Source organism: Toxoplasma gondii, chromosome XII (assembly GCF_000006565.2).
Source record: "Toxoplasma gondii ME49 chromosome XII, whole genome shotgun sequence".
In the NCBI taxonomy this organism is placed as follows: domain Eukaryota; phylum Apicomplexa; class Conoidasida; order Eucoccidiorida; family Sarcocystidae; genus Toxoplasma; species Toxoplasma gondii.
Window position 1 is genome coordinate 1,858,694 of NC_031480.1, and position 19,439 is coordinate 1,878,132.

General features: G+C 52.9%; 3 protein-coding genes across 3 annotated transcripts; all 3 read left to right on the forward strand.

The window, feature by feature from the left end:
* TGME49_217470 (hypothetical protein) lies at positions 1-6,189 on the forward strand. Its single transcript, XM_002371273.2, has 2 exons — positions 1-2,090; positions 2,478-6,189. The coding sequence occupies exons 1-2, from the start codon at positions 830-832 to the stop codon at positions 5,621-5,623; spliced, it is 4,407 nt and encodes a 1,468-aa protein (XP_002371314.1). The 5' UTR covers positions 1-829; the 3' UTR covers positions 5,624-6,189.
* A 153-nt stretch (positions 6,190-6,342) lies between these two features.
* On the forward strand, positions 6,343-16,523 carry TGME49_217480 (hypothetical protein). Its single transcript, XM_002371274.2, has 7 exons — positions 6,343-11,174; positions 11,680-11,742; positions 12,578-12,697; positions 13,121-13,201; positions 13,766-13,913; positions 14,435-14,601; positions 14,859-16,523. The coding sequence occupies exons 1-7, from the start codon at positions 8,439-8,441 to the stop codon at positions 16,311-16,313; spliced, it is 4,770 nt and encodes a 1,589-aa protein (XP_002371315.1). The 5' UTR covers positions 6,343-8,438; the 3' UTR covers positions 16,314-16,523.
* A 1,395-nt stretch (positions 16,524-17,918) lies between these two features.
* TGME49_217490 (hypothetical protein) lies at positions 17,919-19,417 on the forward strand. The gene is made up of 13 exons (XM_002371275.2): positions 17,919-18,040; positions 18,095-18,210; positions 18,263-18,305; positions 18,363-18,417; positions 18,476-18,522; positions 18,581-18,592; positions 18,658-18,703; positions 18,757-18,791; positions 18,843-18,855; positions 18,912-18,962; positions 19,015-19,144; positions 19,208-19,226; positions 19,283-19,417. The coding sequence occupies exons 1-13, from the start codon at positions 17,963-17,965 to the stop codon at positions 19,292-19,294; spliced, it is 657 nt and encodes a 218-aa protein (XP_002371316.1). The 5' UTR covers positions 17,919-17,962; the 3' UTR covers positions 19,295-19,417.
* Positions 19,418-19,439: the final 22 nt, after the last annotated feature.

Below are 19,439 nucleotides of genomic sequence, written 5' to 3' on the forward strand. Positions count from 1 at the left end.
CCCAGTGTTGATTTACTGTTCATGAAATTGGAGAAACGGCTTTGTTTCGACACGTTCCTTTCGGCAAAAACCGCGGCTCATGTGCCCTGGTTTTCGTGCAGTTCCGTAAATGAGTTGTGTGGCCGTACGAGAGACGTTGAGACGCAGCATTGGTCGTTTCCTTAAATCAGAAGGCAACATTTCCCGAATTGCTGTGGCAGTTGCGATTCTGCGTAGTGTAACTTCACCAAGTAGTGTCGCATCTCGCGTAGTTTGGAGCAACGTGGTTGCGGAAGACAGTGTATTTGAGGCAAGCAAGCTGCCGATCGCCGTCGCGTCACCGTGGACTTCTGTCCTGTCTCTCCTGAACACACAAGCAGTTCCTTGATGTATAAAACCTGGTGGGCATTTGGACGAGATGCCGGTCTTAAGGGCTTCTTGCAGTGTGCGCCACCGTTGCGCTACCAGAGGAAAGTGTTTTGTGTTCATTTCCTGATGGCGTCTTGTCATTATTTCTATAGTCGGGCTTCTGTCGGTTGCTGCAGGCGAACTTTTGTGTCATCAACCACGCTCGCTGTCCTTCTTCCGACCACTGTGGCTATTCGGTACCATTCTGAATGGGTCTTCTCAGCATCATCACTCAAGGACACGGTAGTTTGTTCTTAATGACAGTTATTCGTGGAATGCGTTTCTGCTGGGGTTCTGTTAAAACTGCCACGCGTTTTGTGCCTGTTTTTCACTCCTCGTACCTACAGTGGATACAGGGGAAGAGGGTGGGAACGTGAAAGGGGTCGTGTCTTTGGAGGGGTTTTCTGCGAGGTGTGATAAGGTATCTCATCCGTGTTTCAAGATGCAAAGTGTTCGTCTTCCCTGGAAGAGCGTCGCACCAAGATGTTTTGAGAGAAGTGGCCGAGCCTTGGCACTCGAAGCCTCTCGTGCATCGGTGAGAGCTCAGGACTGCAGATGCCTCAGCCGTCTCTCCGCGCACCCTGCCGCATCTCAGACTCGTGAGGAGCTCGTATTGGTTGGCGCTGCCTCACGAGAAACCACTCGATTCTCCCAGGGCGCCGTTTCGTCTGTTAAAAATAGACCAGACGGCTACTTCGCCGACGAATCGACTCTAGAAACACACGCGAGGCCCTCGATACTCAAAGCAAGAGTCGAGGCAAGTTGCGAAAGCGTGGGTAGTGGCGGTCCCCATTTCTTAAAAACGGTTAACTTGGACAGTCGGCCGACTTCTCATAGCGACCATGCTAAACATGAAGATGCCGGCGCAAAGGCCGAATCCAAGAACAACGGAATACAACGAGGAACGCGAATTAGGTTGAAGCAGCTTGATTTACACGCATCCGTCAGAAGAAGCAAATCCGTTGAGGAAGTGCTGGAAATTTGTGCGCAGTTTTTGAGGGAAGTAAAAGATGAGATCGGAGACTGTTGCCAGACGGACGCCACCAGGCGCGAAGATAGTCGTCACAGGCGTTCGGCGATGAACTGGCAAACGCGCGATCTCCTGAGCACAGATCCGGCAAAACCCCCTACGGAAGGGAGCAACTTCGTCGCTAGGATTCCCCGTCAATTCCTGGACATCCCTACGTTGGCGGTGTCTCGACCGATGGCCGTGGAAGAGGAAAGCCCATCGAATGAACATGTTTCGTCTGGCGACTTGAGACGCTTGCCTTTGTCAGCGTCTGCGCTTCGGTCACTCCATGCAGACGACCGGCATGACTTAAAGACTCCTTCTGTAGCGGGAACAGAGCAGTTTCCTTCTCCCTCTCAGTGTACTTCTGCAGACAGTACGCTTGTCGGTGCTGCATCCTCTGTAGACGTCTCTCCTCGGTCTTCTGCTTCACCTCTGGGTCTTATGGGTGTCTGCTCTCACCTGGCTTCGGATTTCGGGTGGATCAATTCTGCGCACGTTCTGCACCGTCTCGCACTGCTTTCTTCCGACACCACCGAGCGCAATCGATGGAAGACTGCTCACGAATCCCTACAGCAGACGAGGGAGAATCTCGGGGTGCAGCAGTTGAGACGAGCACGCCGGATCATTAGCTCCGGAGGCAGCACCGACGCCGACAGACAAAGAGCTGATAAAGCTACACGGCCCTGTAAAGGTGATGGGTCGCTGCCTACTCGTCCTGAAGTCTTTGGAGTCCAAGATGTACATACACTAGACGAAGATGTCGCAGGGAACGCAGCGCCTCGGGACGGAATCGTAAAATGGGGCGTTCAACTACTTCGAGACGCCCGTTTCCTCTCAGTTCTTTGTTGTGTGCTCCATCACCTCCGACAAACGCATGAAACACTGCTTTCATCGGAACTCGATCTGCCAGTGCGTGGTCTTTCGAAAGGAATTTCCTCTCTGTCAAACATCGAGAGTAGCAATCTTGTCAGGGGGGTGTGCCTGCAGCAAGACAACGACTGTATGCAGGTGCGGCCACAGACGCCCGAACCAGTTCCTGTGCAAGACAGGGATCACTGTAACGGGCAGTTGCATTCAGTTACGAAAAAAGGAGCTATTTCCAAAGAAGGCAGGCCAATTGTGTCTGCCTTCTCACAAGCCAGTGCAGCAGTAGAATTCTTCGCTTCCCTGGAATCGGAGGAGCAAGCAGCTACGCCGCCTCCAGCTCATACTAGGAAAGACTCCTCAGGTACAGACCTACCAATTTCGGACATTGCGGGAATCAAAATACCCCCGGAATTCAGTGGGACCACCTCGAGAGCTGTGGGCGCAGATGAACGTTCATCTTTCCAGACACCCGAGGTAACAATCACTTCAGCACCCCGTTTCGCATTGGAGACAGTTCCCGGCACCTCTCAAGTTCCCTTCATCAAAGGCGTCCGGAATACTGCTCCTCAACGGCTTCAAGAACAGCCCCGCTTGGATGCGCCTCCATATGACCAAACGAACAAGGGAAGCGGGTTACTCTTCGAAACACCTGGAGACGTCGCACTCGAAGGGAGAGAAGCGATTGAGAAGAGAGAGCCGACGGCTGCCCAGCTTCGATTTGTCGCATCCCTTTGTTGGGCTTGCGGGAAACTACGGCTTCCAGCTGCTTTGCGGGAGAGTCCCACTGCTGAACTGCAGAACTCCAATGACAATGCTCGAAATGGGCCTCTCTCCGACTTTCACGTAGGACTGTCACTACCGTACTGCAACCGGACCCAGCGAAATGCAAGGCTCGGTGAAGAGGCCACCCACAATAACTTGGAAAACTCTGCGGCAAATGCGCATTCCTTTTCGGTTCGCGGTGCTCAGCCGTCAGAGAGAAGCTCCAATTCGTCCCAGTGTATGCGCCAGGGGACGAGAGACTGCTCTCCAGGCCCGACCTTTGGTGGTACAGACACCTTGTCTGTCCCTTCGCGAGTAGACCCCATGGGAGGAAGGCGCCTTTACTCCGAAATAGTCTCCCTTCTCGAGAAGTGCGTCCTGCGGTGTCTCCCTTTTTTTCGTCCGCGGGAATTGTCGCTTGGACTCTGGGGCATTGCTCAGTGCCACGCTGCAAGAGCTGCTTCTTCATCAATCGAAGACGGACGAGGTCGGAGTATGCTTAGGATCCGACAGGCCTTCTGGCAACAAGCCGTTGCATGCGTTCGTCGCCGCCTGCCGGAAATGCCACTGCGCGAGCTTTCCATGTTTGCGCAAACCTGCTGTACAGTGGGGTATCGGGACGAAACTCTGATGGTGGCGGTTGCAGATGCCATGTTGGTCTGCTTGCCGACTGAGTGGAAACAGTATCACCGGTGGCTGATGACACAAGCCCACAAGAAGAGTGCTGCAGCGACCTCCAGCTCTTGTAAAAATCGTCAACGGAGTATAGGGGGGAACGTCCCTAACAGTATGTCCGGTGCTTGTACCAAGATCCTGGATGTGGATACGAGATCGGGTTCTCCACTGGAGAACACTTTGTGCTTCCCAAGTGGAGCTCGTCAATCATTTCTTCGGACAGCCACTGAGGGCCGGCTAGACAGTGCGGCTGTCACGACGCTGGGAGCAAACTTGTCATTTCTCCTGTATGCTTTCGCATCTCTTGATATGCCTGTTCTCAAAATCTTCCGTGCCGTTGCTGCTTTGTTGCTGGACGATCGGGACTCTGCGCCACAGGGGTCAGTGGAATGCGAGGCGAGACATAGGTTTATCGGAGATTCGGTTGGAATTCCTCTTGCAATAAGGAGGAACAACCATCTTCCTGTGCCTCACAGAATGGGCCAGTTCTTGGCCTCTCTGGAGCCAAGTCATGTGACATCTCTTGCCTGGGCTTACTCTACATTCATTGCTGGATCGGCACGGGGCAGTTGTGTGGAGCATGCCGAAATGTTGGCAAGCAAAGACCTCGGAGGGGCGATTCAGAGCGGTGCTCACAAACTCTCGCGTACCCTACTGGGGCAGAGCAGAAATCGCCTTGCCGATGAGGCACGCTGCAGGTTAGTCAGCCAGTCCGGGGAAAGGCTGAATGCCGTGGACGGAGAGTCTTTTGAAGGGGAAAACAACAGCTCCATCCGGAACAGAAGAACGCACTTTTCAGCATCCCTGTCAGACAAGAGAAGCGAGCAGCAGCTTCTGTTCGAGCTAAGTGCTTATCTGGCGACGCATGCACTCACATGTAGTTGGCGCTACTCGACAGCTGAAAAGGTACAGCTGTGCTGGGCGTTGTCACTTCAGGATATTTTCATACCCTCCTTTCTGTGGTCGGCCCTTACCGAATTGGAGTCAGCCAGTAGGCATTCAACAAAATCCGCCCGAATCCGTGCAACTGCAGATGGATCACAATTGCCTATCGATATTGCCACTGGCATGCCGGGTGAATCTGCGGAGCCTACGGGTTTGCGTGCTGGAAATTTGTACGGACGTTCCGGGGAGGGATTAGGCTCCACCGACTTCGGTGGCTTGCTTGACGTGCAGCCGCTAAAAGACACCCTTCTTCCGCATAAGCTACAGACGCAGCTGTATCTGTCGACTCTCTCTTTTTTGACGCGAGGAGAAGTCAGCCTAGTTTTCGGCAGCGCAGAAGACTGGGACAAGTGTTCTCCCGCGAGCAGGGAAGGAGCGTCGCCGCAGCCAGTATTAAATCTGAAGCGTCAAAAGCAACAGTCTCGGTTTGCGGCGGAGAGCGGTCAGCGGAAAGCGGATGAATTTAGAAGCTCTTCGGCGGTTCACCGAGGTGCGATCAAGGCCGTGCCAACAATGCAGATACGCGGCCCACTCTTGAGTGAAACCGGAAACAGTCCCTCGCTAACCATTTCCCGGTGTGGTTTGGAACGAGCTCTGGAAAGAGCCGGGGTGGAACAGATATCTTTGCCGATGGCGTTTTTCCGTTGCCGCGCTGCACTGGATACACATCCAGACCGCACCCCGCACTACGTTGTTTCCCCGCTGCACATAAAAGTTTTCATTGAACTGAGGAAAATCCTCCACACTCGAGAGGAGATTCGCCAACAGCCGACATGCGTTCTCCTGGAGAGAGTATTCGATCCACACAGCGTGGTAGGGAAGCTGGCAGAAAAGCATAGAGGAAAGGAAGGAGATGGGGCGAGTACGCGCAGAACGTGTGATCCGCGCTGGGATGTCGTTCCGGAGTATAGGGACTCAAGCGGGTTTTGGCTGGACATTCTGGTGAGGCCACGAGCGGAAGAGACTGCTGCTTGACGCAAAAATGCGCTAGAATGTGAACGGGATGCGGGGGCGCTCTAACAGGTTTGCACTTCTTTTTATTTTCCATCGCTCAGAGGGACCGATGCGTACGCCCAAAAATCAGGCGTCGGTTTCGCATGGCCGCCATCGCTGACCAGGATGTGTTTAAGTAGCTATTCGGCATAAACGCTGCCAGTCCCGTGGCATCATGTGTCACTACGGAGTGCATGGACACGAAAAGTGGGTGTGTCGTTGTGGGGGAAAAGATCCTTGTGCAACCACGAAAGGTAAATAACACGGGATGCCCCAGTTGCTCTTAGCTAACACAGAACGACCCTACCCTCCGCAACATAATCTATTTGAATTCGAATATACTCCCCGCAGTCGCTGTGATGGCTCAGATGTCTCGGCCGGATCTGTTAGGTTGCAGCACTAGTAACCCTGCGAAATCGTGGCTCTTACATAGGCGGTTAGCCTCACCAGTCTTCCCATACACTAGTAATAGTGTAAGTACAACCGGCCGCTCGTGCTTACCCAGCTCAGGGTTGCAGTTAAGTGGAGTCTGAACATTCCTCAGCTACTTCTTTACAGGGGTTCCGAAATATAGCTACTCTTGTCAATTTGAGTGGTCGGCTTAGAGCAACGCGAGCGGCTCTACTTCCGCGCGTTGCTTGCTTGTGTGCCAAGCGAAGCGTTGGCTTATTAGTGCCGCTAGAATACTACTCCGTTGATTGTTGCCCTGCAATTTGTGACGGCACTCACAGCCGAACAGATTGTCTCAATAAAAGTTTGAAGGCCAGATAATAATCCTCGACTTATAAGAGATTTCTTATATACAAGCAAACCATGGGTATGAGCTGAGGCGGATTTTTCAAAGCACAGCGGCTCGGAAACCCACGCACCTACACGGTTGGGCGAACATACGTCAGACAGTCCTGACTTGTTCCTTGGGAGCCGAATGACGGTAACAAAACCTCCCACCTCAAAGGCTTCGGAATTTTGCCCTTCCGAGGCATCGATGATGTCTGGATGTTTTCGAGCAAGAAAAGCGGGGTCACTTGTGTGGTGCGTGAGCGCCTCAAAGCTCCGTATCACAGCTCCTGGTTTTCGCCTCAGCCTGCGTCTCGTGAATGGGGGGAGTGTCGATCCTAGTCCAAGCAGGCAACACGAAAAAAGTACACGGAGACGACAAATCATACACGCAGCAAATGAGAGACTTCACAGGAAAAGTGTGAGCTGTTAACAAATATAAAGGTCATTTGGAGCGCTACCTGGGAACGGGAGTACTCGTGTCGTGAGCAACACGCTTGTTTTATTCTGCCCTTACCTGCGGTGCCTGTGGAATTACTCTTGACTAGCGCGGGACCATTTCCGTTGTTGCCTGGGATTTGCCTAGTTGTTTACGAAAACTTTCCTATTTGTTCAGCCTCTCGAGAGAGTGGTGCTTTAGGTGAATGCGTGGGTTGGGGGGCAAGTTCTGAACGGAAAGAAGAAGGCATAGCGCTCGAAGCGGTGATCATTTCGTGTCTGCGCCCGTGCATGTGGTAAAAGGTGGGTTTGGGCTTCTTCCCACCCGGCAATTTTCGCGGACCTTCACCAGTGCTTTTCCGCAGAAATACGACTACATTGTCAGGTAGTCGAGTCTAATTATAGAGCTCTTCGTACTCCTGCGTGTCCTCGGTACAAGACTGTCATCGTCGTCTTCACACTTCTCCCCCTCTGCTTGCCAGGTAACTGCTTATGGAGAGAAAGGGGCACCACTGTCGAATGAAAGCATACATGCTTGTCCGGGCTTCGGGTGCCTCGATGCATCCAGATGCAACCGGGGAAATCGGCGCTGACAGTTTTTCCTCCGTGTTTTCTAGTTGCGCTTCCCGTCTCATTTTTCCTTGACGACTGCGGTGCTCCTGCTCGTGTGTGTTCCCAGCAACCCCTGTTAGGTACAGAGCTGTTTTGTCTGTATTTACACCAGGCTTTTAACTGTGTCTCCGGACCCTTCGGGGGTATGCGGTACCGAGCGTCAAAACATTTCTTTTGAGAAACCGGCTGCACCGGCCAACAAAGTGCTTGAATACCAGCTCACACTCGAAGTGCCGGCAATTGCAGTCTCTCTGTTTCATGGAGTCCAGTGTTGTAAGGCGTGTGTCTGTCCAGAACTTCCTCTAGTTCATGTTTTTCCGGTAGGAAACCCGCTTTCAAGCGCAGTTGGAACCTGGAAACGCATATGTCGACCTCGTGAGTCTCCCGTTGTCCAGTCGTCCAGGGGTCTTTTTTGACGATCAAGAACGAACTGGTCACATTTTTGCGAATTTCCGCCGTGTCTCTGCGTGAAGAGAGCCAGGACATGACTCCAACGACAAGCCAGTCGTTGTCTTGTCGGTACCGCCCGTATTTGTTAGGGCGGAGTTAGTGATCCTAGTCGATCTGTGCTCGAACTTTCCACCGGCCGGACCAACCCCCGTTTCGCTTCGTACAGTTCCGCTGCCATCGGAGAAACGCCATTTTGGCGGCTTTAGATCTCCTCGCCATGCTGGCGGTGTAGTGGCCACACGTCTTCTCAGTTGTCTTCGTTCAACCGTGCACAGCCGCTGCTGGGTTTTGGTGCAGGGGCCGCAGCGACCACGCTGACATTTGCAGGTTTCCCGAACTCGCCGTGTGTCTCGCTTCTGGGTGCGACCACCTGGGTCCAGCGTCAATTATGCCTGCCCATATTTATTTGTCTGACCCGCAGATATGAATACACACGTGCAGCTCACAATAGAGTGCACAACCGTCGAATCTTTGTAAGTCAATTGAGGTTGGAGGTTTCGTTTTTTAGTGCGTGAAGGCCATGTCGAAGACGAGCAGAAAAAACGCAAAGATTCCTCCATCGGGGGGAGGAAAGGGCGTGAAACGTGCGAGCTGCAAGCGCGAAGTCAACCGGGTGCCGATCTCGATGAGGGCGTCGTTGCAGAGGGAAGCAGATCTTGGACGGAAGGGGAAGGCGTCGAAGACGGCGACAGCTGCTGTCTCGAGTCGAGCCGAACCCTCATCCTCGCGGGTCAAGAGAGAGGCGGGCAGCGGCAGAGCGTCTTGTGAATCTCGAGCAAGTCGTGTCTCGGATTCGAAAGAAAAAATTACCCACTCACTCGGAAGAAACCGAACGAATGCGGGAGAAAAATGGGAGAAGGTAGGGGCTGTCTGCGCGGGGAAGCAAGGGGCAGAGAGTCGCAGAAAAGGAGGTCCGGAGTCTTGCCGGAAACAAAAGAGCGATCAGACAGGAAAGGACGACGACGAGACCATTGAACCCCACTACGATCAATGGTACGACGACTACTACAAAGATGAACTTAACTTGGCCGACGAGACTTTGTTGGATGTCCTTGTGGGCGTTATCAAACGGCACCATGGTCGCCACTACTACGGAGACTGTTTGCCGGCTTCTGCGTCTTCGGGTACGGCGAGGAGCGACGCACCGCAGCCTGAAACAGGGCATATCGCTGCATCTGAAGGAGAGGGGAAGCAGGCGGAGGAGGAACTCAACAGTTTAACCAGTGACGCTTTGCAGGTGAAAAAGGCCTGGGCCTTCGTGGCAGAAGATGCGGCTCTAGCTCGAGCGCTGGCCCGAGGTGCAGCCTCTTCTGCGCCGGCCTCCCGGAAGGCGTCGAAAGCGAACGACCGCCCGTTGCCACGAAGATTCCCGCGGGGAGAAGAGGCACAAGCGAAAGGACGAGGCGAAGAAAAGACTCAGGGACTGCGGACGCGGTGGCAGTGTTTTCTTGAGCGTCGAAGCAAACGGCTGGAAGTCGAGCGCTTCGTGCAGAACGAGATCGACGCCGTTGAGGAGCGGCAAGGGGTCGCGCCTGAGGAGCGGGAGAAGCCAAAAACATCGCGAGGCGCCAAAGAGGAATCTGAAAGTTCCAGTTCACAGCTCGGGACAGAGAAGCGAGGAGACGAGAACCCGGAGGAAGGCGGCGAAGCCTGTTCCGCTGACTGGGTGTCTCAAAATGAATCAGACAGCAGACTGCAGAAGTGCACGTTAGACGAAGTGGAGGCGATGAATGGGGTTGGAGGAGGGGAACAGAATTCGTCAGATCCTTCGGCTTCCCAGAACGCAGCTGCTTCCCCGACGCTTTCAACAGAAGCGCGGCCGGCTGAACCTAAGGCAAAGATACGCAAAACAGATGCGTCTCAGTCTGCCTCTCCAAGCGACCCGAGCCACAAGGAGACCCCCCGAGAGGATGACGAATCTGCGGACGAGGCTCTGGCCGAAAAACTTCTCCGCAACCTGACGAAGAGTCCCAGCGATGACGAGTCGTCATCGCCCTCCTCCTCTTCGTCTTCCTTGACTTCCTCGTATGCTCCGAGCTCGCCAGAGACTGAAAATGAGGCCAATTCGGAAGAGGAGACTGGGACGGAAGGCCCGCAGAATGGAGAGACTACGATGAGTGCTGAGGATCCGGCGACTCAGCCGCGTTCGAAGGAGCTGTCGAAGAAGGAAAGGGGCGTTGGAGGGACAGAAGAAGCAAGGAAACTGAAACGACGGAAGAAAGCGAAGTGGGAAAAGCCGCGCAAGAGTAAAGAGGCTCGGCTGCGAGAGAAGGAGAAGGAGAGAGCGCGAGAGAGGCAAATGCTAGAATCGGAGTTAAGCTCAAAGTCTGCATGCGTGGGTACATTTTCCACCGGGAATTCGCAGGGGAAAGTCCAGCTGCCGCGTGCAGTCGCCTTGCGGTCGCAGTGCCTCTACCACTTTGAGGGCCTCTTGGAGGCTGAACTCTACAGCAAATATCCGAACGGTGTGACTCGGCGAGGAGCGCTCTGTTCGGACAATCTTCGCGTCGAAGAGACGTTCGAGTTCTTTCTGCTCTGTCGGTTCCTGAATCTCTTCCCGAGCTTGATCAACGTCACCTGGTCCTTCGACGAGCTCGTCAGCGCGATCAGTTCCCCTCCATCTGTGGCCCCCATTCCGGCGCGTCCGTTGACTGCTGCGCCCGAGGCAGCTTCAGAATCGATGGCCGCCTCCTCGATGTCTTCACGTGCAGACGCTTCCGAGCGTCCTTCGTTTCCTTCCTTCCTGAAAGAGTTCAGCCCCGTCGTCGGGAGCGGCCCAGGAGGAGACGCAGAAAAGGGCGAACCCGGCGGAGTTCTGCGACAGATTTTAGCGAAGCTTTTCGGCTTTCTAGGGAGACGCATGACACCCGGAATGTCGCTGACTCGTATGTGCGGGAGGTACGTAGACGAGAAACGGCGCGACGGCATCATCCCCTCCGGCTTTCTCTGGCCCTTCGACTACCCGGTGAAGGTCTGGCAGAGCTGCGACTCTTGTGGTCTAGGCGAGAAGAGGAAGAAGAGAAAGGAGATTGCCGCAGCGCGGGAGGAAGAAGAAGCAGAACGCGAAAAGACCGGCGTTCCTCGGGAGAAGAACATGGGTAAAAAGACAGAGGATGACAGCCGGAAAAAGGAGGACAAGAAAAGAGGAACCGGTTCAGGCAGTGCAGAAGGGGACGAACTAGAAGGCGTCTTCTTAGAGACCGTCTACAACCCCTTCAAGGTCTGCGAGGACTGGGGACGTTTGAAAAGCATTCATGTGAGTAGGGGGAAAACGAAAGCTGGAAGCTTTTGGATAGTTTTTTGTGTTTCTCTCCTGTCGCTGCCTTCACTTCGGATGCTTACGAAAGCCATTTGTTTATGACATAGGAGAACACCTGGAGTTTTCCAGTGTCACTCGGGGACCTGACACCGCTTGCAAGTTATGGAAGTTCGAGCGCTGCAGATCCGTTGTCTTGTTGTTATTATGGGGAGGGGATAGCGACAAGAGGCTTCAAATACGTTTTCAGAACGTGGACGGCGCGACACCTTTGCGTGTCGTCTGGCTTTTCGATCGGAGATTGGCGCCATCCGAAACTACCCCCTTCAGTCCACACATAAACAATGTTTGTGTGCGTATGTCGCCTCAGCTTGTGTTGTAAGGCACTGCGAGGAAATCGGAAGAAGCTGAGCGTCTGTTGAATCTGTCTTCAATGCACGCTACACCACTTTCTCTTCTCGTTGCTAGTGCACCTTCGTGTGTTGTCTTGCTCCTTTCTGCGCAGAAACTGCGTGTAGTTCGCCTTCTCATCGAGCACGCCATGAGCGAGAGTCCGCAAATCAACAAAGTGAGGCGACGATACTACATCGGGACTGAAGTCTGTGTCGCGTCATTTGCAGCAGTTACACTGGAGACACTTGAAGACTCACACGTCGTGCAGTTTTGTTCTTTCTACCTGTGCACACCAGCGAGAGAGTCTGTGGGAGTGGCGTCTTGGCGGCTTCCGTTGAAGGCAGCTCCTCACTCCGGTGGCAGATTCATTTCTCGACCTCAGTCCTCATGAAAAAGGATGCTATGGAGGTACTCGAACTGTCAATATTGTTAGATCATGCATGCAACGCGTTCGGAAGCACCAACGCATTGTCTGCATGCGTCTCCCTCCTTCTTGGTCGATGCTGACACTGCAATACGGAAATTAAGGTGGCAGACGGGATTAGATATACTCCAGTAGTCGCTTCTGCTGCCGTGGGACCATCAATGCGGTGCTTCCCGAACCCAGTTTTCGCGAGAAGCCTGGAGGCTGTCGGACAAGTGATATACGCATTCCTCTGGCGTTGCTCTGTCTCCCCCTTAAGGCTCAGTCGCTTTCTGTGGATGTGACAACCTCTTTAAGTGGTTTGATTGCCGCCGTAGAGGCTGGACGTTGTTTGCATTGGGGCGCTGTTTATCTTGGGGAATCCGAATTCTCTATAAACCGTCAGTTTTTTGAAGTCCAGAATGGGTTACCCGCTGCGCCGACACACTGGTGTGGAGATCCCTCGGTCGCAGACCAGGAAGGAGAGAGGGCGGTCGCGGGGAGTGCCCGAGGAGCCTTGCACTTGAACGCACACAACACAGTGCGCTGAGGAGAATGTCTTTGCCCGAAACTGCGCATTTGCCCTTGATCGTTTTTGCTTTCGCAGGCGCTGAAGGGCTTAACCGAGAGCGAGCTGGAAGCCGGTTTCAAAGGATGCGATGAAGAGGGCAGGCTGTACTGGATCGTTCCGCAGTGCGGAGACCCGACTGTTTTCAAGCTATATCGAGTGAGTTCCGTTGCCAAGAAAGGAATCTACCTCGGAGGGAAACTGAGACGTTTCTCCAGGGTGAAGCTATTGTTTTTGTGCGGCGTTGAGGTTGCACAGCGAGAACTTCGGGGTGTGGCGTTGTCTGCTTTTCATTCTCCATGAGTGTTTATCAGACGTTGGGAAATTCGTTCCAAAAAGGCACATAACTGTCATTCAAACACAAAAGTGTGAGTTCCTTGCCCATTCGCTGGACTGAGTTCCAACGAAGCTGACCGGCACGGCGTGGGCGGCGGAGTGTCGGTTTCTGTGCTTTGGGCAAAATGTCACGCTATCCAGCAAGAAGAGAGAACAGGAGTTTTCCCTGGAAAGTTAGCCGCGAAGAAAATAAGGGTAGAGAGGTACGATGGGTTTTTTCAAGTGGTCTGCTGTCTTTTTGATCAGGAGGACCCTCGCTCTCAGCAGATAGCGATTTTGTGCGAAGATATTTCGGCGCTTGAATCCGTTGCAGAAGCTCTAAGCATGGTGAGTTAGAGCAGCTAAATGCCAAACAAACATGAGAATTTTCGGTCTCCCATGAAATATGTGTGGAAGAAGAGGCTTGACAGTACCGACGGTTTTTTTCGTGATAGGAACAGCTTGTCCGCTAATATATATCGTTAGATTGATCTTGTGTTGATGTATAGGAGCCGGACCGGTACACTGGGACTGCATACCACAGAGGGGCATTTATGATGCATGGAGGTTCAAAGAGGAAGGGGTTCGTGGGAATCAGTGGGAAGTCTTTCCCCCAGTGTGTGAATCATAAAGGCGCAGTTTCACCTACGCGACATGGCATGTTACTCCGTTGATTTCTTCGGCGAGTTTGTGGTCTTGGTGTCTCAGAGTGACCTTTCCGCGGCGGATCCTTCAAGAGCTCCAGTTACTGAAATGCTTTCTTTGTTATGATGGGAACGCAGTATTTCATTTGCTTTGAAACCTAACTGTGTGTGCGATTCTTTTTTACGCATTTGTCTTTTCTCGCGAAGCCGTTGGAGACCTTTGTAAGGACTGCAATAACTCGACTGTGTTTTCTTGCTCTCTTGTTAGGATGAGACGACTGCAGGGATGAGTGCTGTGCTGCTGGAGGCTCACCAACAAATCTTGGTTCAAGAGAAGCAGAGGAGCCGCGAGCTGCGCAGACAGAAGGCGTTAAGTCGGCAGTTGGAGATTTCCAACTGGGGTTTTGTGCCGGCAAGTAAGTTTGTTTTTTGTTTCTACTACATCACAACAGCGGATGCTTTTTTGCTTCACACATCAGAAAGGAAAATGATAACAGTGTAGAGAAAAGACTCTCGAAGAAGTGAATGTGCGACATCTCAGCATTGTAGGGGAGGATCTTTATGTTCCCAGTGCCGACCTTGTGCGGAGGATAGGACAACTTCTTTGTGACAGTCTATCCTGGTGGTTCGGAAGTCGTTTCCTCACTAGAGCGATTTCCTATTTTCTAGTCCTGTTAGCCAGCATGCATCGTCCAGTGTCTTCCTTTCGCTGCATATGTGATTTCGACAGCTTCGAATCAGGGTGGATGCTAGAGAGAGGATCTTTTGCATCGCGTCGTGACTGGTGTGGACGAAAGAGCATACCGAGTGTCGCTGAGCCACGTTTTGCTTGTATCTCGGAAGAACAGTCTACGGGTGATTCGTGTGCCACTTTTGTTGCCGAGGCTAGTTTGATTTCTGCGTGGACTGCGCGTCTGCTTGTGTATCCCACCCGCAGGTAGCCGCCGAGAGAAAAAGGCGGTAGATTACACTTTTGCTGCGTACGAAGCCTCCATCGAAGGCAAGAGTTCGAGTCGCAGTTCCACCCGGGGAGGTGGCCCGAGTTGTGCGGAGAGTCAGCGACAGGACCGAAGCGAGCGACTGAAGGCTAGGCAGGCAAGGAAGGTAAAGCTCGCCACATCAGTGTTTTCCTTTCCTGTGGTCTGGTCTCCAAAGTGGTAGTCATGGGTTGGCGAAATACAAAAACGGCTCAAGTGTCGGACTGTTGACTGTTGTATCTAGTGGTGGTGAAAGTCATCGAGCGGAGACAGCCCTGCTTCCAGAAGCTCTTCTTCAGTTTTTGTGTGCTCAAGGAAGTGTCAGCGAGTGGTCGAGCCTCTCAAGTGTCAGCGTGTGTCGCATTCCGTTGCCCTGTCTTTTAGGAAGAGCAAAGTGCGGTGGCGGCCATTGAGGCGACGAAGAAAGATGGAGAGAGCGAAGACATATCAGAGGCTGCACGAACAGAAAATGACTCTGCTCCGGCTACTGGTGAAAACGCAGCCTCTTGCGACGATGTCCAAAGGGTGGAGGCAAAGGTGGCACCACCTCGTGCGAGACCTCCACGTCAGCGTCCGCCAAAGATGGCACCGGGAACGATACCCAGCAGACAAGCAGATGGAGTAGGTCCGCACCAAGAATACTCGATGGCGCAGCAGCAGAGACAGCAGCTGCTTCAACAGCAGCACATGATGGCAGTGTTGCACCACCAGCAACAGCAGAAGCTTCTTGCCCAGCAGCAAGCTACAGCGTATCAGCACGGAGGCGCAGGCAGTGCGGTGTCAGAGAGGCCATCGCAGGCAGAACTTCCAGGTTACCGACAAACCGAGTGGATGGAGCAGACTCGCCACCCTCAGAGACAGCCGCAGGTTTCCGCGACTCCGCAGCAGCAAGCTCTGGAGATGCTGAGGCAGCGCATGGATCTCCTCAAGCAGTCGCTGCTGCAGCGCAAGGATTTGACGCCAGAACAGCGTCAGGCGCTGTACCAGCAGGGGGTAGCGCAATTGAGTGCCGACTTTACCAGAATGAACAATGCTTTTGCACAGACGAGGGACAGAGCGCATGCAGCGCAGGCCTCGCGAGCACCATCTTCACGAGCGCCATCTGACGAACGGTCAGTCTCTGAGCGAATCCCGATCCACGAATCGAGAGAGCGGCGTCTTCCGGTGCAAAACATTTCCAGTGCGTTGTCGCAGCTGCGAGGTGCGCCACCTCGGCCTCAGCAGGCGCATGCAGTGGCAACGCACCACCAGCTGGCGGCACAGCACGAATCACGGGCACGAGCAGAGGCCGAACTACACCGACAGCGAGTGGTCATGCTGCATGAGCAACAGCAAGTTCTACGTGCACAACAGCAACAAATGCTGCTCCTTCGTCAGCAGCATGAACAGCAACAACTGGCGCGGCAGCGGGTGGCCCCACCTGCACCCAGACAGTCAGCTAAAAATATGACCCACGTGGCCGCTCACTTGAGAGGAGAGTCGGGCAGCGTGAGCGTGTCGCCACAAACAGCAAGTGTCATACACGTGGAAAGAATTGTGAAAGCACATTCCGGTCGCGGCGAGTCTTTGCCGACAGCTAGCGAAGGGGCGGGAAGCTTTTCGAGAGATGGAGAATCTGAGAGGCGCTTCGGTGGTACGCACTTCTCTCGCGACGATTGGAAAAGCAGCCGGGCGCTGTCAGCGGTGCGAACTGTCGATTGTGACGGACGCGCTAGAGACTCAACAGTTGAACTGCAGGCGGCCATGGCTAGTGTAGGCACTGGACAGGTCGGGTTTTCGCGGGAAGTTTCCGCGAGAGCTGCGGCGCCGAAACCTGCAGACAGTGGACACGTTCTGTGACTTTCTTTTGACGTAACTGTTTCGGTGATGGCGCAGCTGTTGCACGCTCGCCGTTTTGACCCGTAAAATGGTTAACCTGTTCTCTTCTAGTGTCTTGACGGTGTTTTTGGTTTGGAGTCTTCTCCGTCAATGATGTAATTTGTGGCAGAATCCTTATTCTTACACAAATGAAGCTGGCTGATCATGGTTCTGGTATTTTCGCTCTTCACCTCAATTTTAAGCTACCAAAAAAGTCATTTCATGTTCACGCTTCAACCTACTGGTTCTCGAGTAGACACTGAGGAGATGGTCGTCGGTGGGCAGGTGGAATTTCACTGCCATTGCACTAACCAGGATACCACATTGTTCATTTCGTCGGCGCACAGAGTTGAGAGCCCCGCAACCACAATAGAGATCTGGAAATCGTTGTTGCTCTAAGGAGGAAAAAGGAGTAGGCAAGCCAAGTTTGACGGCGAATAATATCGAGCATCAAATGCAGCGTGCACCAGTTCTCCGCAAGTGCAGCCTCAAACAAGGAGTCGACTCTGACAGTGCCATGCACTCGAAAGACGGGCTTAGTGTTGCGTGCTTTGCGTGAGGGCCTCGCGACTCGATTCACTTTTACACGACATTGACTGCCCAATGTGGCGGGCAAACCAGGCACCCTGCGAAGTGTCAAATGCTACCTCAGAGAGGCGTCTTGGAAGCATGATGATTGCAGGCGGTGTCGGGTTGATCTGGAACGCTATTAACAACAAACAAGATTAACTCGTTCTCCATTAGTAGTTTCGCTGTTTTGGCAGAGTCTATTGTAACTGGCTGGAGGAAGCTACAACTTGGGACGGGTTGGTGGAGACGAAGATGAGTGGCAAATGTGTCATGGTGAGCGTTGACTTATCGCGCCAGTCATGGGACGAGAACGATAGTCCAAGCTACCCAGTGTGCACGAACTCATAATATCTCGCACCATTCGAATAGCCCCTTCCCCTCTTTGTCGTAACGAAGTGGCTTGTTTTTCTTTGTTGTCATTACTGTCACTATGCTATTCCCACAGGTCAATACCAAGTTTTACATATTTACTAGGTCGCTCGAGCAAACGTTTCCTTTTCATTGCAGTTAGCAAGAGTGATCTTTTGTTGACGCCTACGTACTGTGCGTCTTGCCATTTTCTCTAATCATTTTTGAATGAATCATCACATGAGGCGTTGCTGGAGCGTTTTCTCGGGCCGACCGTGTCCGCCGGACGATCCTTGTAGCAAGGTCATTGTTCCAGGGAGGGTGAGACTCCATATGTCATGTTTTGTCGAGCGATTATGGAACTGATTCAGTATCCGTTGCTGTGCGAGGAAAGGCATACTACTGTTGCCGTAACAGACAAGAGGGGGGAGGTTATAACAAATGGTGTTATTCTCAGCGTACGAAATGTCCGTTTGTCGGGTTTCCACAGAATGCCGAAAATGTCCGTGCTGGCGGACCTGTTGCCGTTTCAAAATTAAACATGCGATCGTGGGAGGCATCGGCACCAGTACCGAGTACCTCAGGGAGTCACGACTGTTAGCGACCTGCCGGGGTAGTGTAGGTACACTGGATATCTGGCAGGTGGGTTTTTCGTATCCGTTGACCATCTAGAATTTCATGTTGTAATAGATGCGTTTTCGGATGTTGCGACAATGTCGTCATACCTGGTTGCTTCCTGTCTTCTACTCGCACTGTCTAGCATGCAGCCGAGCGGGGCGGAGGGCTACCTCGTGAGCGATAACCGCGACGCTGCCCTTGCCCAGTTTGAAGCACACCACTTTTAGGAACCACCGGTCATGCCACAATTTATGAGTCCGCAGCGGCCTGGCAATGAAAACTTCCCACCGAACACGGTAGTAGCCCCGGTTGCGGCGAACGTCGGGCTACAATATCAGCCCTGGTGAGCAATCTCAGGAAAACATTCGGTGCAGCACGTTCAACAGAGCAATCAGGTCCGGCTCGGATGCAGATGACTTGGAATATCCGACAGTAAACGTGCGTGTCACTTTGATTCGATCATACGTGGTGTTGGTACATGTGTGTAACTTTCAGGTGCACTACAACTTCGAACCGAAAGACTGGAACAAGAAGAGAGACGAGCTACGCGGTTGGTGGTGTGTTTTTCTCTTGAGAGCCTGTGCACGGGGAAGGCGGCACACCTCCAGATAGAATCGCTTTTGATCGAGAGAAAAATAAATTCTTGGCCAACGCGGTAGGGGAAACAGCAACGGAACACAAAGGATCACCACTATGTTGCCGTATCCTCATAGGATCAGGACCAGGTACTGGCCAACGCTTGTGAAACGACGGAGGCTACGGTTAGGAGGCGACACGTTTGTGAGCGCAGGTGGACCTTCAAGATGTGATAGAAGGCCAAAACGCGCAGCTGCAAGGTCAGTGAACAGTGAGAAAATATAGCTACTTACATATTTGCTACGTGCAACAGGGATGACTGCTTTGCTTGTTGAGGAAGCAATGGAAGTAAGAAATCACTGTCTGTGTAGGCTTTAATCTGACGAAAATTTCGTGCAGGCAAAGAATGCAGGTTAGTGGCCCCGTGCTCCTCAACCACTACCCAGTACTACCTGTGTACAACACCAGCTGCTGGAGTCGTCGCGAAGAAAATCCCGGAGGGTGTCAAAACAGGAACGGGTGAGTCCTGGGTTCTTTGCCTCTCATGTATTGCGGCTTTACTAGCCTTCAGCACTGGGAACAAGCGCGATGGAAAGCATCGAACCCCGTCTGAATGGTATGTACACCCCTGCCAAAAATAAAATGAAGTCCTTCTCCGGCTCGCACATTCGGAGCTATTCGGCGACACGTGACATTTTCGAGTGAGACTTCTGTAAATACTGGTTTCTACATACCACAAAAGCTGACGACCCATGCGTGTGCAGGCATTTGGCAGACGAGTTTGTAGGCCGAAACCTCCGCAAAACAAAGTACCGTTGTGCCAATCACTTGCGGAACAGGCTGCTATGTGAACGGGAGCTACCAATACAAATCTGACAAGTTCAGTTGTGCTAGTGATGACATACTTTGCCCACGCCTTTGTGCTATCGGCCGTCTACGGGCCCTCGCCTTGGGCATGCCACAAGGGGGATTCCCTAAGTCAGTTCAACGTTTCAA

Bases quoted from the DNA above. Each gene is read 5' to 3' on its own strand.
- TGME49_217490 (XM_002371275.2), top strand. From the start codon at position 17,963: ATGTCGTCATACCTGGTTGCTTCCTGTCTTCTACTCGCACTGTCTAGC. The intron at 18,211-18,262 runs GTGAGCAATCTC...CAGAGCAATCAG, and splicing joins GGGCTACAATATCAGCCCTG to GTCCGGCTCGGATGCAGATG. The intron at 18,306-18,362 runs GTGCGTGTCACT...TGTAACTTTCAG, and splicing joins TGGAATATCCGACAGTAAAC to GTGCACTACAACTTCGAACC.
- TGME49_217480 (XM_002371274.2), top strand. From the start codon at position 8,439: ATGTCGAAGACGAGCAGAAAAAACGCAAAGATTCCTCCATCGGGGGGA. The intron at 11,175-11,679 runs GTGAGTAGGGGG...CTTTCTGCGCAG, and splicing joins GACGTTTGAAAAGCATTCAT to AAACTGCGTGTAGTTCGCCT. The intron at 13,202-13,765 runs GTGAGTTAGAGC...CTCTCTTGTTAG, and splicing joins TTGCAGAAGCTCTAAGCATG to GATGAGACGACTGCAGGGAT.
- TGME49_217470 (XM_002371273.2), top strand. From the start codon at position 830: ATGCAAAGTGTTCGTCTTCCCTGGAAGAGCGTCGCACCAAGATGTTTT. The intron at 2,091-2,477 runs GTGATGGGTCGC...AGTTGCATTCAG, and splicing joins AGCTACACGGCCCTGTAAAG to TTACGAAAAAAGGAGCTATT.